We start from the raw sequence: 15,370 nt of genomic DNA on the forward strand, positions 1-15,370 counted from the left end.
TGAGCAGGTGTCACAGTCTGTATCTGGAGATATAAAAAAAAAAAAAAAAAAAAACAAAGTTTGAAACAAGTAGAAACTGTTTGTTTATTAACTCAACATCAAAAAAATGAACAAAAACAGGTCAACATGTTGTTAGTCATTTGCATCTTAGTTATCTTTTTTACGTATTAGTTTAACTCCATTTCACCACTGTGCTACTGCAGCATTTCCTAAAATAAAGTAGCTATTTAGGGAACCGTCAACACTTCGAGACCGGAAGAAAACTGAATATATTACTGATGGAAAAACACATGAGGTTCAGATTTGCTTCTCAATGACAGATTACTTGAGGGTAATGCACCAACTTAAAAGTGCTGCAGTTTTGGTCGTTTTTGAGTTTCATTTAAAATCAGTGCACCAACATTGCTGCAGGAGGGAGCATGCACCAGATATCTATGATGCTCAAAATCTTTGACATTTGAGTCCTCTTGTGCGGCATTGGTAAGCTTACCAAATCTAAAAGAACAGTTTTTTTTTTTTTGTTAATAGATACTTTCATACAGTTTTGACGCTAAAAGTGGACTTTGTTCATTTACTTGTGAGTCAGTCTAAAAAGGTTAGGAAAGGGCCATTTTTAAAGACAGACAAGGGTGTCTGAAGTTATATGAGATTGACTTTCTTTAGAAAGCACAAGTAGACACCTGAATATTAAGGTAAAGTCAAGAAGACAAACGTTTCAACTAGTGTCTGGATAAAGCGCTTGTCTGCTATGCTTTCTCAGGTTTTATCTAAGGCCCTGAAATACAAGTAACTACAGCCTATTGGTAGATCAAGTCAGAAAAGTTCCAACAGATATTAAATGCATTTCAAATTATTGTTTGATAAAGCTACATCCAAGTAGATTCGTCAGCTAAAAATGCCCTGGGCCTGTACAATTTAAATTGACTCAGATTACATTCAACAGTAAACATGGCATATTGCATTTCCTAAGTTACATCAAACGAGGCAGACTGGCATTTCAAACAACAATATCATATTCATAGAACGTGTAACATTACCTGATACATAATATTGAGGATAGGCAGACAGATCTAGATTATTCACAATACTTTTCAGAGAACTACACCCTTCACAGCAGTTAAAACAGAACTGAACCCAGAAAAAAAAGAATATATATTTTGGACACAGCTATTTATATCATCATGAATGCCAAGGGTACTGTATTTAACTTTAAGCACCGAGATGCAACTTTATATACAGCTACTACCCTCCCCATGCTTGTGGTTTGCTATAAAATATTTAGTAAATGAAAAAATAAATCCAGTCATACGTAAATTAAATTAGACAATATAAAAAGTTGGAAAGTTATGAGATGAACCACGAGACGTGTAGAAGTATTTGTTCTCAAAATGAGAATGGACGCAGCATTACACATCAATAACTAGGCTTGCTGGACTTCACTCATTTTTGGTACAAGTTGAATAATTGAAGCCATCATGCAAGTAAACCAAGAATGTGAGTTTGACTAATGTTAGAAAGCAAGGTTCTTACCTCACACCGATTAGATCAGCTTATACCGGGATAAACCACAGCTGGATTTTGTTACAGCATTTTAGAGAATTTGGATGGCTTCAACAACTTATTTTTAAGGATTATCCTGGGATAACCAAAGATAGGTAGTTGATCCAGTTGATAAAATACAGGATAATTCCTGAATGCTGTAAAATGCCTGACAGCTAGCTCAACTCCAAGGTTACATACTGATAGGAATGGCTTGATATTTTGACACACAAAAAGTTCAGTTGTATGTTTTCCATTTAATCCCACTTAACAAGGTGTCTTTGCGGCTGCATGAAAGCTGAAATACTTCTGTATTGCAAATATTTTGGTATCCTGGTATAATAAATATGACATACCTATATAACTGTAATCTTAGATTCCAGCTGTGTAGTGTGTAATACATTCTTTAAATCTGATGAAGTCAAGCAGTTTCGATTAATTTAAAAGGGCCTATACCCTAAGAATTTCAAAACGACTATACCTCAGGTTTGCTATACATCATTAAAATTATTTCTTTTAAAAGAATATGTAGCACCTTACTATCCAGAACAGACTGCTATCTATGGAAAACTATTTGATCTTTAGTTTAGCACTCTAGCAGCCTATTTATATCTACATACATGCTTGTTCTAGTTTGAGCACAGCCTTTCCAGGAGTTTGTATCAGGCATTTGATTATTTTAGGAAAATCATTTCATAAAAATAAAAAAAAACTAAAAAAAAATGTTAGTATAATAAAGTTGTATTAATTTCCCAAGAATTAAAAGTATAACTTTTAATAGGTACTTTTTTACTTCCACATTTCTATTTTGTATCCCGTTCTAGAAGGTACAGTCACTTCAAATCTCTTGGTTTTACAGCAGAGCACAGCTTGTACGTGTTAATTAAAGCCGACACATTTATTTAATAAATCTTACCACATATGTGAATTTTACTACAGGTTTGCCTTTAATTATTGGTTATGAAAAGCACAGTTATATCTTTTTTTGTAGCAGAAGATAATTTTTAAAAATCAAAAAGCATGCGACTCATAAGGAGACACAGCGATTGGCTGTAGGCACCTGATCATTCCTGCAGGTAAAACATGCAGGTAAAGCATGGGACAAACTGAAAAAAATTCCTTGTGAAATAAAGCAAATGATTAAGAATCTCTTGTTGGCTGTACTACAAAAATATTTTAATGTAGAGTGTTTATTTCAAGACAAACTGAGCATTCAAGGCAATATCTACCAATTGATTAGATGGTAGTCCTTTAAATACGGTTGTAAGTCTAGTAAGGTATACAGTATGTAACTGATAATCCATAAAAAAAAAAATTTGTTTCAAAAGGTGTTTAAATAAAATCTAACCCCAAGCTATGTCCAATTTTAAAAACATTAAAATCAACATAAAATCATGAAAGTCATTTATAACCTGTAATTGTTGACGTTGTGGGGAAACCAAACATATAATATTATATATAAAGTTGTATAAAAAGGAGGAACAGATTCTGCTATAAGAGGCAAATCCTCAAATCCTCCTTTAATAGGCTGTCTGTGACATGACATACAGCAAGATCTGTTTTTATTGATCTTAACAGGCAGCAGCATTCACCAAACCATTCCAGCGATTGCATTCTTTTGCCATTTTTGGATATACAATCAAATTGCATGTACTATATGTTAAGTATGGATTAACATATTTATCGTTATAAATGCATTCATTTGAATACTATTTTGCTTTTACATGTCAAAAGAATAATTTTGGCATCCATTTCTAGAACATAAATAATCTTTATTGAATGCCTTTTGAATCCTTTTTAAGTGCAATCTGGACTTTAACTTGTATCGTTCTAAGTAAGCTGTTATTCTATTTGAAAACAACAAGGAGATAATTAATACTGCAGCGCACTTCACATTCTTAGGGGTTAGATTACTGCAGTGCTGATTTAGAATTTGTAACAAATACAAAATAAAATCCTAGCTTACCTGAAAATAAATTATTGCATTTAACATAATTTAAGACATTACTTAATAGTTGAAAGAGATTTCACCAAAACAATATCACTTTCCCTTTAAAGTGTTAGTGTTTACCTTTAAATTAACCCCCTGTGGGGGTGGGGTGGTGGTGGTGGTGGTTGAATCGTAGATAGACCGTAGTTTTATAATTTAATAAATTATTATTGATTATATTATTTGAAATCAATGTTTGTTTGTTTTTTTTTTAGTTCACAGCATGACCTACAGTAGAAGAAATCACGCCATAATACACTCCAGTCCCTACCTGAATTCAGAAATGGTACAATTTCTTCATTTAGATAATTCATGGTTAAATAATTCCCAGTAAATTTAGACCCTGTGCGAATGATACTTAAGGCTAAAACATAACAGCCCTTAAGCATTTTTTTTTAACTTTATATAGACCTTAAAAACACACACAATAATGATATACACTGCCTTGCCACCTTATTAGAACCCATCACATTTTTTTTCCTCCACAATTTCCCTAATAAGTGCAGTTCTTATGATTTTAAAATCAAATGTCCTATCCTGTATTAGCTTCGGTACCATTTGCACGGATTGTGTACTGTATTACCTGTATTAAAAAGACACCCTATTTGGCATTTGATTGCTTGCATACATACAGTTTATATAACATTTGGCCAGCATTCTGTATATTATGACTTGATTTGATCAACCTATACCCTGATTTTTAGAAGTATGTTACAGCAACTGTTAATTTCTAGGAGTAATCCTGGGATAACCACTGATAGGTGCTCATTTGCCAGTGCTCCAGCTGTGGGGTACCACATGTTTTAAATTGATCAAATCAATAAAAAAGTGGAACTAAACAAGAATACAGAAAGTGGTACCAAAGCCAACAGCAGAAACCTGATTGTAAAAACACCATCTTTAAGCTACATACCAAGCTGCTATGCAGACTCAAAATTCTAACTTAACTGAGAGCTAGTCAGAAGCAGCATGGCAACAGAGAAAACAACATCTTTTAAAAAGAACTGAGAATGTTGTCAAGTTGACATCACCCAAAACTATTGGACCATCCACATCACTAGCAACAAGGACGTCAAAAAAACAAGCAAGGAACCAGTATGCAGAATAACTGCTCTACCATTCACCCACGTGTTCAGGTAACAGATGTATTTCTAATGAGTGGCCAGACAGAGTATATCACCCCTTTCAATCTATTCCAGGTTTTAAAGGTGTGGTAAATCACAGTTTTAAAAATCTACGTACCTCTGTTTGAGAAGCTTCCTTTCACTTCCCCTCTGATCGTTGTTCAACCTGTCATGTCTAATCAGTTTATTGAACGCAGCATCAACACTCCTCCATGTTGGTCTGCATGCATTAAGAGACCCCCACCCACCACTGCACAGTGGAGTGGAACTCTAATTTCAACTGAAAATCACAGGGGACATTAATAGATGCGGACCAACATGGAGGAGAGGGCTTCAATTGACCTCTACTGGGTTGTAAATGTTCAAAATGAAGGGGAGTGAAGTTAGTAGGCTAATACGTAGATTTTAAAAAAAGGGGCTACACCATGAACAAAAACACTATGTGCTGCAATGTCTCAGAGATGTACCATTAGTGCTACACTGTACATGGGATACAGCAGCCATTTAGATTTTTAACAAAATATTTAGGATTCATTCTGCTGGAGGCAAATGAGAAAATGTCTTCAATATCATTGTTAAAATCCTTTATGAAGGTGGCAGTAGAGAGTCCAGTGTTCCTCAGGATTTCCTGTGCCGTGCCCCCTCTCTGTTCTGCCGGATTCTCGCTGCCGGATTCTCGCTGCCGTTGCTCAGGGGTTTCTCTTGCTCACTCGTACTCTCCTGCTTCTGCTGCCGCGTCTCTTTGTATCGCAGCGTGATGTCCCTGCATCACAAAAACAACATGATTAGCAATTTCCACCAACCCAAGCTGGTTGTTCCTTTACATGCAGAGTGAAAAAACTAAAGAAAGTGAAAAAACTCAAAATATTGAGGTATCTTCACCCAGGTGCAAGCAGGAAAAACTGAGCAAAGCAGATTTCAAGTAACAGCTTTTCCTCCCCTTAGCAGAAGAATACAGAAACTGCCCTTCATGCCATTCACCACTGGAGGGCACAAGTGTTTCAATTCAGCACGCTCTCTGCTTGAGAGAGGCCCAGGACCGAATGGCAGACATGGGGTGTTCACGTCAGGGTGGAGGTGCACTTGTGAGCTGTGAGGGGGTGTTCTTATTGTCTGCTGAAATCCTGCCTGACTATAGCCAGCGTTCCTATACACAATACAATTACAATGTTTTCATTAACATACAGCATATTGGCAATTATACATCTGCAACTGGTTGAACTACAGATAGATTTGGCTGATAAACTGTCATCTCCTTTGTGTTGCTTAAGCAATTGTACAGTAAATGTTACAGCATAGGGTTAACATTCTGTAAATCATGAGAAAATGCAGCTGTGGCAAACATTAGAATGCAAATTTACCATTAAAAAACAATTAGACTGGAAAACGATATGGATGGAGGCCATACAATTCCAGTAGATAAATGTTACACTTTGTTTGCTCACATTCCAAATGTTTTCATCATTCACCAAAGTCTTCAACTACAGCTGTCAGTACGATGAAAACTTAACACACTATGACCTACGCCCAGAATCTCAAAACAAATGATACTGCAAAAGATATAGCCAGCAATAACTCATCCCAGCGTCAGTGCCATGAAGTAGTTAATAAGCTACGTTCCCAATATGTAACATAGCTGCGTTTAAATATCTGTGCAAAGTTGCATTGAAATGTCCTAATAAAGTTTAAAAATCGAATGAGCAGTTCAAGATCAAGGAATGTACACACACAGAAGTAACAGCATACGCAGTATATAATTATATGAATAACAAAACAGCAGAAGTAAAAAATGTTCCACACACAAGATGGGAAAAGAAAATGTGAGCATTCTGAATGCCCTTATTTTCATCTCTGCAGAAAGTGCAGGAATGTCAAGACAAGTCAAGCCAGGCATGAAACACAAAAACAAAAAGCTAGATTGACCTACCTCACTGAACATGTACATTCCCGCTGAAGACATGGGGAAAGAACACAAGACAGGCTTTAATGGGCATGCTAACATGCAGGGAAAAACCTATACAAAGCTTGTAACCACTGTCAGCAGCAATTATTCAGATGTCTTAATACACAAGCACTTCGGGCAGTCACAGGCAACTGTTGTCTCTATTGGAAATCAAGAAATCTGTGCATCTCCCCCTAGTGGCCAAACATGCATGACACCTTCCAAATACTGCACAGCTAAAAATCACATGATAATCCCAACAGGCTTCTGAATGGTGTGTGGCCTATTTTATTGTTAGATAAAGATTACAAAAACTCTTTGTCTGGCCATTAATCAAAATGCATTGCCTGTGACTGCAGCCCTAATAAAAATGTGTGTGTAGCTATTCCTTTAGGGGAATTACTCAGATTTCAAAATGTAAACAGAATGTAATATTAAACGAATACTTGAAGAGAATGTCACTTTATATTTGTAACTTCAAAAGTAAAAAAAAAGAATCATGTTGTGACACCAACTTGATGTATATTTAGCTAATATGGCGATTCTCACATTGTTTTTGCAGTTTCGAAGTTACAAATATGACACGCTGCAAAAGAATGACAACATAGTGAACTGGACTAAATACACTTGCGCGCACTCACACACACACACACGTGTTGGCCTGCCTTGGTACAGTTTCATTTTAAACTGACAATATATTGTAGAAATACTCATTTACCTTCAATAACTGTTCCTGCCAACTCCTTGTATGTCCAGGGGTGTGCAATTCATATCGGCCGATGCCCGGGACAGCAAGATTTGTTTGAGGGAGAACAAGTTTTACTTTTACATTTTCCCTGCTGGACAAGTAGTTTTGTCACAACGTTCTGTTGCTAAAAAAACTCCTGTTGATTTCTAGGGACTCAAGCAAGGTCCTGAAAACTGTAAACTGTGGAAGTCTCGCACATACAACAAAAAAAAAAAAAAAACATAACACAGCTTCTCTTGTCCCCCTAATTAAGTATGAAACAGTCCCAATTGGGATGTGCATGCAACTCAAAGTCACAGGTGCTGCTTCAGATTTGGGAAGAGAGTCAAACGTTTCCGTGAATAGAAATGTAACCATTATCGAATGGGTATTTACCTCCGAAAGACCCGAAATCTGAATACAATATAAGAAAGCTGCTCAGCCGAGCCTGTGGCGCAGTCATGCCCACCCCCAAGGGTATAAAGGACTGTGTGCACAGATCTCAGCGTCATTTTCCCTTCAAGCCTGCTGCAATTATGGACGTAGCGACCTTGAAGGTTATTGGTTACATTTCTATTTCAGGGAACTTGGGTTATGATAATAACCTAACATTCCCTTTCAAGTATGAAAAAATAACCATTACCGAATGGATTAGTATACCCAAGCCGTTCCAAAGGCAAGATTGCCGCATGACCGGACTACTACAAGGCTAAACAGGGCAGCCTTGTACGTTACCATTTGGAACCCGTAGCTAGGGCTAAAAAATTGAGGGAGAAAATCAACTGAGAAGCCGTCCTTAAAATGTAAATCCTAATAAAGGTATGGGGAGCAGCCCATACCACTGCACTGCAAATGTCCTTGACAGATGCACCCTGGAATAAAGCCCTAGCAGGCAAAAAACAGTTCAGATTGCCTCCAACTTTTCATCCTCTCAATATAATACGATAGGGCCCTGTGAAAGGGGAGATCCTGTCGCTGGCTCTTGAGTGCATGTGTGCCTTTATGGAAGCAGCTGGGAGGCACAACAGGAGACACATTGCTAAGCAACTAATTGAGCAGGTAGGCTCGCCTGATGAAGAGTTGATCGGGAAGTCCTTGCTGGCTGCAGGGTGTCCCTTGGGACGCTGTGCAGCGCTCAAAAGGCGTCTGCGCCACAGCTCGAGGTGACTTCACCGCCATGTTGCACAGAAAGCTGCTGTGTTTACATCGAGCAGGAGAGCATCTACTCCATGGAGAAAACTACCACATGAAACCCTTACACTCTAAGACAGTGCTCATGAAGGCATTGCCCAGCCGAAAAGGCAGTCTGAAGAGGCTGGAGCCGGAATGAGAATGCCGGGACTCCAGGACTCCAAAAGTAGGTCAGTTTATGGGGTGTTGATCCCAAACAGTGTAGACAGGGTTTGTGTAGAGTAGTAGGTTCCTGAAGTGGGACTAGTGCTCGCCATTTGGTAGGAAAAGTTATTTTTGTTTTGTTTTCTTTATTAAATCAGGTGCTAGGATTACCATTGTTGCGTGTCAACACCAAATGCTCTGTGTCTGCCTCAGTATTATTCTGCAACAACCCACTTAAGTAACTTCACCCTGTTACACTGGACAGAGTGTATAGAGTTGTCACTCTGTCAGACTGAAAAGGAGGTGGATGGAAAGCCTTCAATTCCACAGATTGGTAGACATGAAATGCCGAGACAGTCTTCGGCAAAAAAGCAGGATTGGTACAGAGCACAACCTTTGTCTTAGCTCCTGGGAAGACTGAGTCAATTTTGACATGGCCAGGTAAAATAGCTGCCAGATAGACCTTTAGCATGGAGGGGGCTTTCCCCTCGTCAAATATGTCTGGCAAAAATTGCAGCATTACTGCCACTGGACAAGTAATGGGGTCAAACCCACGAGGCAGGCACCACGTCTGGAAAACACCCCACTTGTACTACTTAAAGGGAACATGTAGTTGGTGATCTGGCATTCTGCATTCTGCAGGGTGTCCATAACCCATGTGGCTCAAATGCAGCCGCTCAGGTGCCAGACCCAGAGCTGCAGGCTCGATATGCCATAAAGTTTCCTGTGCCTGACTGAGCTGGTCATGAAGCTTTGTCCGTCTCCATGGCTGGCCGCTCAGGAGCTGCTGTACAAGTGCAGTAACCTCGCTCTCGGTTCAGTAGCAGGTTGGGAGCGGAGTGGGTCGGTGATCTCGTTACCGGTTCGGTGTGGGTTCACCGGTAAGCAATCACAGCGGATGGCAACGTACATGGATGCCTATCTTAAAAGCCACTGCCAAAACCGCTCAGTCAGTATCACACACAAGACTGAGAAAAGACTAAAGACTAGAGAAAGACTAAGACTAACTAACAGCCTTCGCAATGGTGATGTTAAAAAGCTTTCACCGAAATGGCATCAAGATACTGTGGTTGGAATAGTTTAAAGCAACAAGAACCGAAGCGAGTACATCGGCTGAGCACAACGTTACATACAGGCCTGTGTGTAGACACAAGAAAAAACTAATTTTCAACAAAAAACAGTAATTAAACAATTACACAAATAATATAAAACATCTCATATAGTGCTAAAAGCAAAAACAAGTAATAAAATAACCAGGACGGCGCCGGGTCGGTTTGATACCGGTTCAGTCGCTTTGTAGCAAGAGAAACAGCGGGGCATTTCGACTTTGTTTACATGCCATTTTATAGCAATGAGGTACACTCATGGAAATCAGAATACAAAATGAGTCAATGATATGAAGGCAGATCTGGAAAGACTTAATAAACCAATCCGTGTGCCTCAAGACACTCTCGCGATGACAAGTTGCTTTCGAAAAGACTGAATAAACCATTTTAAAATTTAAGTTTGATGATGACGAGTTACCAAGTTCAGGTTACCAGGAAGGTGTTCTTTTAAGTTCCTGTTCCTTTAGTCGCAGCATTTACAATGGGAAAAATCTGTTTCACCACAAGGGTGCCCCCTTAGGTGACGTTGTCTCTTAGGAAGTGTTCCTATATGTGGAGCCCACTGTACCATTAAACCATTTCTATTGAATTTTAGGCTCAGTAAAATCTGATATGCTTCAAATCAAAAGATTTGTGCAGCTCTCTTCAACTACAGCAGAACCTTTCAATACGCTGGCAGTCAAATAATACTTAAAATACTTCTCTTCAAGCAGTGCAGTGAAGACACATTCTTGTCATACTTAAATCTCCAAAACTGCAAAGTATTCATTAAGAAAACCCTTCTTATTGTTTTTAGTTACAATGCTATTCAATTGTTGTGATGTGCAAACAACATTAAGCTTCATTTTGGTAAGGTTTTGTTTTTACCCACACACTGGGACAACAAAGGCTGTTTGTGTAACAAAGGACAGTTTCAACTTAAAACTAGAAACTGAACAAAAATAAAGACTCACCAGCAGCATAACCTATGCAAGTCATATTAGAACGAATGTTGTGAATTCATGAAGTAAACTGGAAATGTGAAAAATATATCACTGATATATCCAGCTGTCTGAAAGAGTTCTGTTCAATGTCATGCAGTGCATTTAGCATGAAGGGTTTATAAAACCATGCAAATATGAAGTCACTACCTCCAGTGGTTTAATCTGGAAACCAAAATGTCACATCACAGAACACAGCTTGGAAAGACGCTGTCTGGTCTGTGTCATTAATATGGTTAGGGGTTAAGACAATGTGGAATATTCACCGGATACCACTTGTAATGTAGCTATTATTTATTTATTTTTTTAAACAATTACACAAAGTGTCTCTATATAGAAACAAACAAAACAAAAAAAAGCGCTCAGGTCACGTGAACACGGTTGCCATCTTGGGTAAAGGGTGTCGTTAGATTTATCCATAACACAAAGTTTCCCGCTGAAATGGTTTATGAGATATTACAGTTGTAAGTGTGGCGGCGGATTTGCAAACTCTTACAATAATGCGTTTCAGTGCTCTTACCGGATAAAGAACCTCCATATGGTCCAGGTGAGGATGACAAGGATTCCCAGAATCCAGCACTGGGTGACGTGGAAGGGGAGGGGCAGCATGAGGGTGTTGGGGTCGTATTTCACCACAATCAAAAACTCTGTCACTGTGATGGCCGCCACCATCCAGGCCTGCTGTCCCAACTTCTTATAGAATTTCCTACAGCACAGAAACAAAAGCAATTCACCAGCCAGGCAGGGTTTCTTACAGATCGGGAAAGCAGAGCATGCAGCCAACAGCACTGAATTCAGCCGATTTATTAGCTTTAAGTTCATGGAATGGAATGTAATAACCAATGCTGCCAATTTTAGAGACAGTATGATTAAATGTTTTTTTTTTCTTTCTAAACTTTGTTTATTGGTTTTTACAAGATTAACAAGTTAGGTGAATGACAAACAAATAATTGTTACACTAAATATGACAGAAGACAGATAAGGAAAGAGAGAAAGAAAGTATCACGCTTGGTTTCTTTAAAGGAAAATTATGTGAGAGGTCAGTCTGAGATTATCAGCATAGGAAAGAAAGGGTTGTCATGCTTTATACAAATTTCCAGTACATCCCCTTAGTGTGAACTTCAATGCATCAGATCACTGATCCAATGAACATAAGAGGTTGGGCAGCTTGCTTCCATCCAAACAAAATCAGACGTTTAGCCAGAAAGGTTGCAAAGTCCACTTTGTCTGACTGCAGCCTAGATATGGGAACATTGTTAGGTACCACACGAAAAGTGCAATTTGTGGGTTAGGGTCAATGGGCACTTGTAAGGTTTGACAGAGAGTCTCAAAGACAGAGGTCCACAAAGAAGCAAACCTGGGCAAGACCAGAACATATGGCTGAAAGGTGGTTGGATCCAGTTCAGGGTACATTTTGGCCTGTTTGACCCTTGACAAGTGGAGGCAATGTAAAACTTTGAATTGAACGAGCCCATGTCGAGAGCAAACCGAAGAGGAATGCACACGGGCAAGAATAAACTCTTTAATGTCATCTGTGAGGTTGAGTTCTAAATCCTGTTCCCACACAGTTTTCAGTATAGACAGTGGAGGGCAATGTAAAGACAATATAATGCTATACATTTTAGATGTAACACTGCTACAGTCAGGGTTGAATTCTAGTATGGAATCAATAGTGGATTTGGGAGGAAATTGAGCCCTTTATTTTGTACAGTTTCAAATTTGCAAGTAACTAAAAAGTGTGTTTGTGGTAGGTTACATTTTAGGGAAAGCTGGTGAAATGATGCAAAATTATTGTCAATGTATAAATCTTTAACACTAGAAGGACCGTAGATATACTCACTGTATTCAAAACACTAAATATTATATTGAAAGGAGAAACAAACAGTCTGATGTAATTTGCTTATTTTTTTTAACGAGTATGCCACAAACATCTGAACAACCGAAGCATATATATATATATATATATATATATATATATATATATATATACACACACACACACACACACACACACACACACACACACACACACACACGTAAATAAACAAACATATAAACAGACAACGGTTTACAACATATTGTACATATTTATAAAACTGAAATGACAGCAATAAATTTTTTACTTTTCAACAGCAATCGGTTTATTACCAGATGAGGAAACTCAACTGAAGAAAATCAACTACGTAGATAAATAAAACTTAGAAAAAAACACATTTTACATAAGCTCACAGCACAAGTTATAACAAAAAGTATAATTTATTTTTCTTTTTTTCAGCAAAAGGATATTCCTTTACCTGAGTCTAAGGCTGTTCACAATCAACACAGATTCTCCACACCGCCTTTCTGCACAGGGCACAGCTGTCCGTTTTTATTTTTATTGCATTTGCCAACCTGGCATTTTGTCTCTTGCAGTTCTCAATGGTGTTGCCAGCTTCAGAAGTTCTTGTGCTAACTGTAAAATATATTCTCTCCTTGGTAAATTCTTCTGTGTGCATTCTTTGTAAAGTACTCAGGAGTTGACGGCTGCTAGTTCCAATACATTATAAACCACCTGAACAGACCACGGTCGGTAGCCAGCTTTCACTGAATACTTCCATGCCATCTGATCCAAAACATCAACTCCATATTTTGTTGCGTAGTAAAACTCCACGATCTTTGGTATTTATTTTCACTAGTCCCGATGCTAATCAACTGACCAAAGCAGCGCAGCTGGCAAGCAGGCTCCACTCTTTCAAAAGGCTGATTAAAAACAATAGTTTTTAATGACAATAGTCATTCACTCAGGTAGAGAGTAGAGACTAATCTTATTACAGCTAAACACATTGCAGACTGGTAAATAAAAATAATAAAGTAGAGTACGGTTCTGTATCATCAAAATACAATTGTTTTCTATGTAGCCGTCAATGTGACTGCTCCCGGAGATTTTTGGTATAATGTTATATATCTCCTTTATTTCTGCACTTTCATGCTTTCATACGGACAGAAAGGTACATGAACGCGCAGCCCCGTATGTGTTACACGACTGGAGAAAACTACATTTTAAAACCAAAATCCGCCAAAATGACCGTCGTGGGGCTTCTGGTGTTAACTAACTCATTACCACCTCTGTACCACATACTAAAAGCAGAGTCTACCACTGAGGATGGGACCAGATGGTTTACATCGACAGGGGCAGACATGGACTGCAAACCTAACCCTAACCCTAAACTGAGCCCAAATCCAGAGGTCATGACACACCAGTGGGTTAACACATTACAGAGGTAAGCTGACTGACAAGTAGCAGCCTCCATGACCATCCATACAGGCCCGTGTAGCTGGGGGTGAAATCATGACCAATAAATTTTGAATGTTAGCCAACCAATAGTAAAATTTTAAAGTTAGGTAGAGCCATACCCCCACCCCAGTGATTTTATTCTTTTAAATTATTTGTGGATTCAGGGAGATTTCTTGTTCCACAAAAAGATGCCATTTCATCTACGGCAGAGGTCTTCAACCCTGGTCCTGGAGATTTGCTGTCCCTCCTAATTTCTGTTCCAACTATAATCTGAAATTACTTAATTGGACCAATTAAGTGCTTATTAGAAGCTCACATTGGTCTAATTAATTTAGTGTATAGCAGGACGAGGATTGGAGACCTCTGATCTAGGGTGTTGAAAAACTTATTGGTAATAAAAACAGGGATACATTGAAAAAGGGGAGTAACTTGGGGAGTGTGTTCATCTTGACAGAGTTAATGTCACCTGCTAGGGAAAGAGGTAGAATGGACCAATGAAGAAAGTCTTGTTTAATGTGTTCTAATAGGGGAGTAAAGTTAGAATTAAAAAGCTTTACTCGAAATGACGTGACTTGAAAATAAAAACTGTTTCCGCGGAGCATAAGCTTAACGTGACCTTTCTCGATTTCGGAGCCAGCGTGTGGTGTGCAGGTGGGGAGTCCAGGCCATTCTACCCAATAAATTCACTAAAGAAGCTGGACATAAACTCGGCCGTCCTCCATCCCCTCCAGAACTCCGATAACACTCCGATAACTCCGATAATCCCCAGATCACTAATCTTTGAACAGAGCTCGTTATTTTCAGAGGAAAGCAAGCTGCAGGTTGATGCTATTTCAACAAGGTGGGTTTCAGAAGCATCCAAGGAATCTTCAATTTTCTCGGTGCATTCAGACAACGAGGCTTGAATGGGAGCAGTTGCCAGCTGCATTACGGTCCAACGGGAAGCGATCTCGTCTCTTATAACTTCCTTGACGATCCTGAGAAAATCTTCAAGCATCGCGGAGCTGTACTCAAGCCCCGCAGTGCTCTCTCCTGCACTATCGCTCAACTGGACAGCGAGTGTAGCTGGATCAGCAGCCAGACAGTTTCAGAGGCATCACACAGTAAGTTGAACAGCCAATAAATCACATTCAATATTAGAATTTAAGTTTATTTTGTTATATTAGGCAAAAAAAAGTTATGGGTCAAAAAAGGCTTGTGATTTATTAAAGTTGCAGGAACTCTTGGTTTCACCTCTACTCTATAACCGGCCCCCTAGTGGTCTCCCATGATTAAATGTTTTAAAGAGATTACAATCTACTTTACTGGAATATTTAATTTCTTACCTGTTTACTATTCCATTACTGTATAAGC

The 15,370-nt window shown here is 38.7% G+C and overlaps 1 protein-coding gene across 4 annotated transcripts in view; it reads right to left on the reverse strand.

Moving 5' to 3' along the window:
* Positions 1–3,692: 3,692 nt before the first annotated feature.
* Positions 3,693–15,370, reverse strand: part of LOC121294898 (phosphatidylserine synthase 2-like) — a 46,300-nt gene continuing 34,622 nt past the window's right edge. For 2 of the 4 annotated variants that reach the window (XM_041219070.1, XM_041219069.1), the window contains 2 exons: positions 11,264–11,449; positions 3,693–5,416 (listed from right to left, as the gene is read on the reverse strand). In XM_041219070.1, coding sequence (XP_041075004.1) covers positions 5,272–5,416; positions 11,264–11,449 — 331 coding nt within the window. In that variant the 3' untranslated portion in view covers positions 3,693–5,271. The other 2 variants (XM_041219071.1, XM_041219072.1) reach the window with 2 other exon arrangements.

This window comes from Polyodon spathula, chromosome 19 (genome assembly GCF_017654505.1).
Source record: "Polyodon spathula isolate WHYD16114869_AA chromosome 19, ASM1765450v1, whole genome shotgun sequence".
Classification (NCBI taxonomy): domain Eukaryota; kingdom Metazoa; phylum Chordata; class Actinopteri; order Acipenseriformes; family Polyodontidae; genus Polyodon; species Polyodon spathula.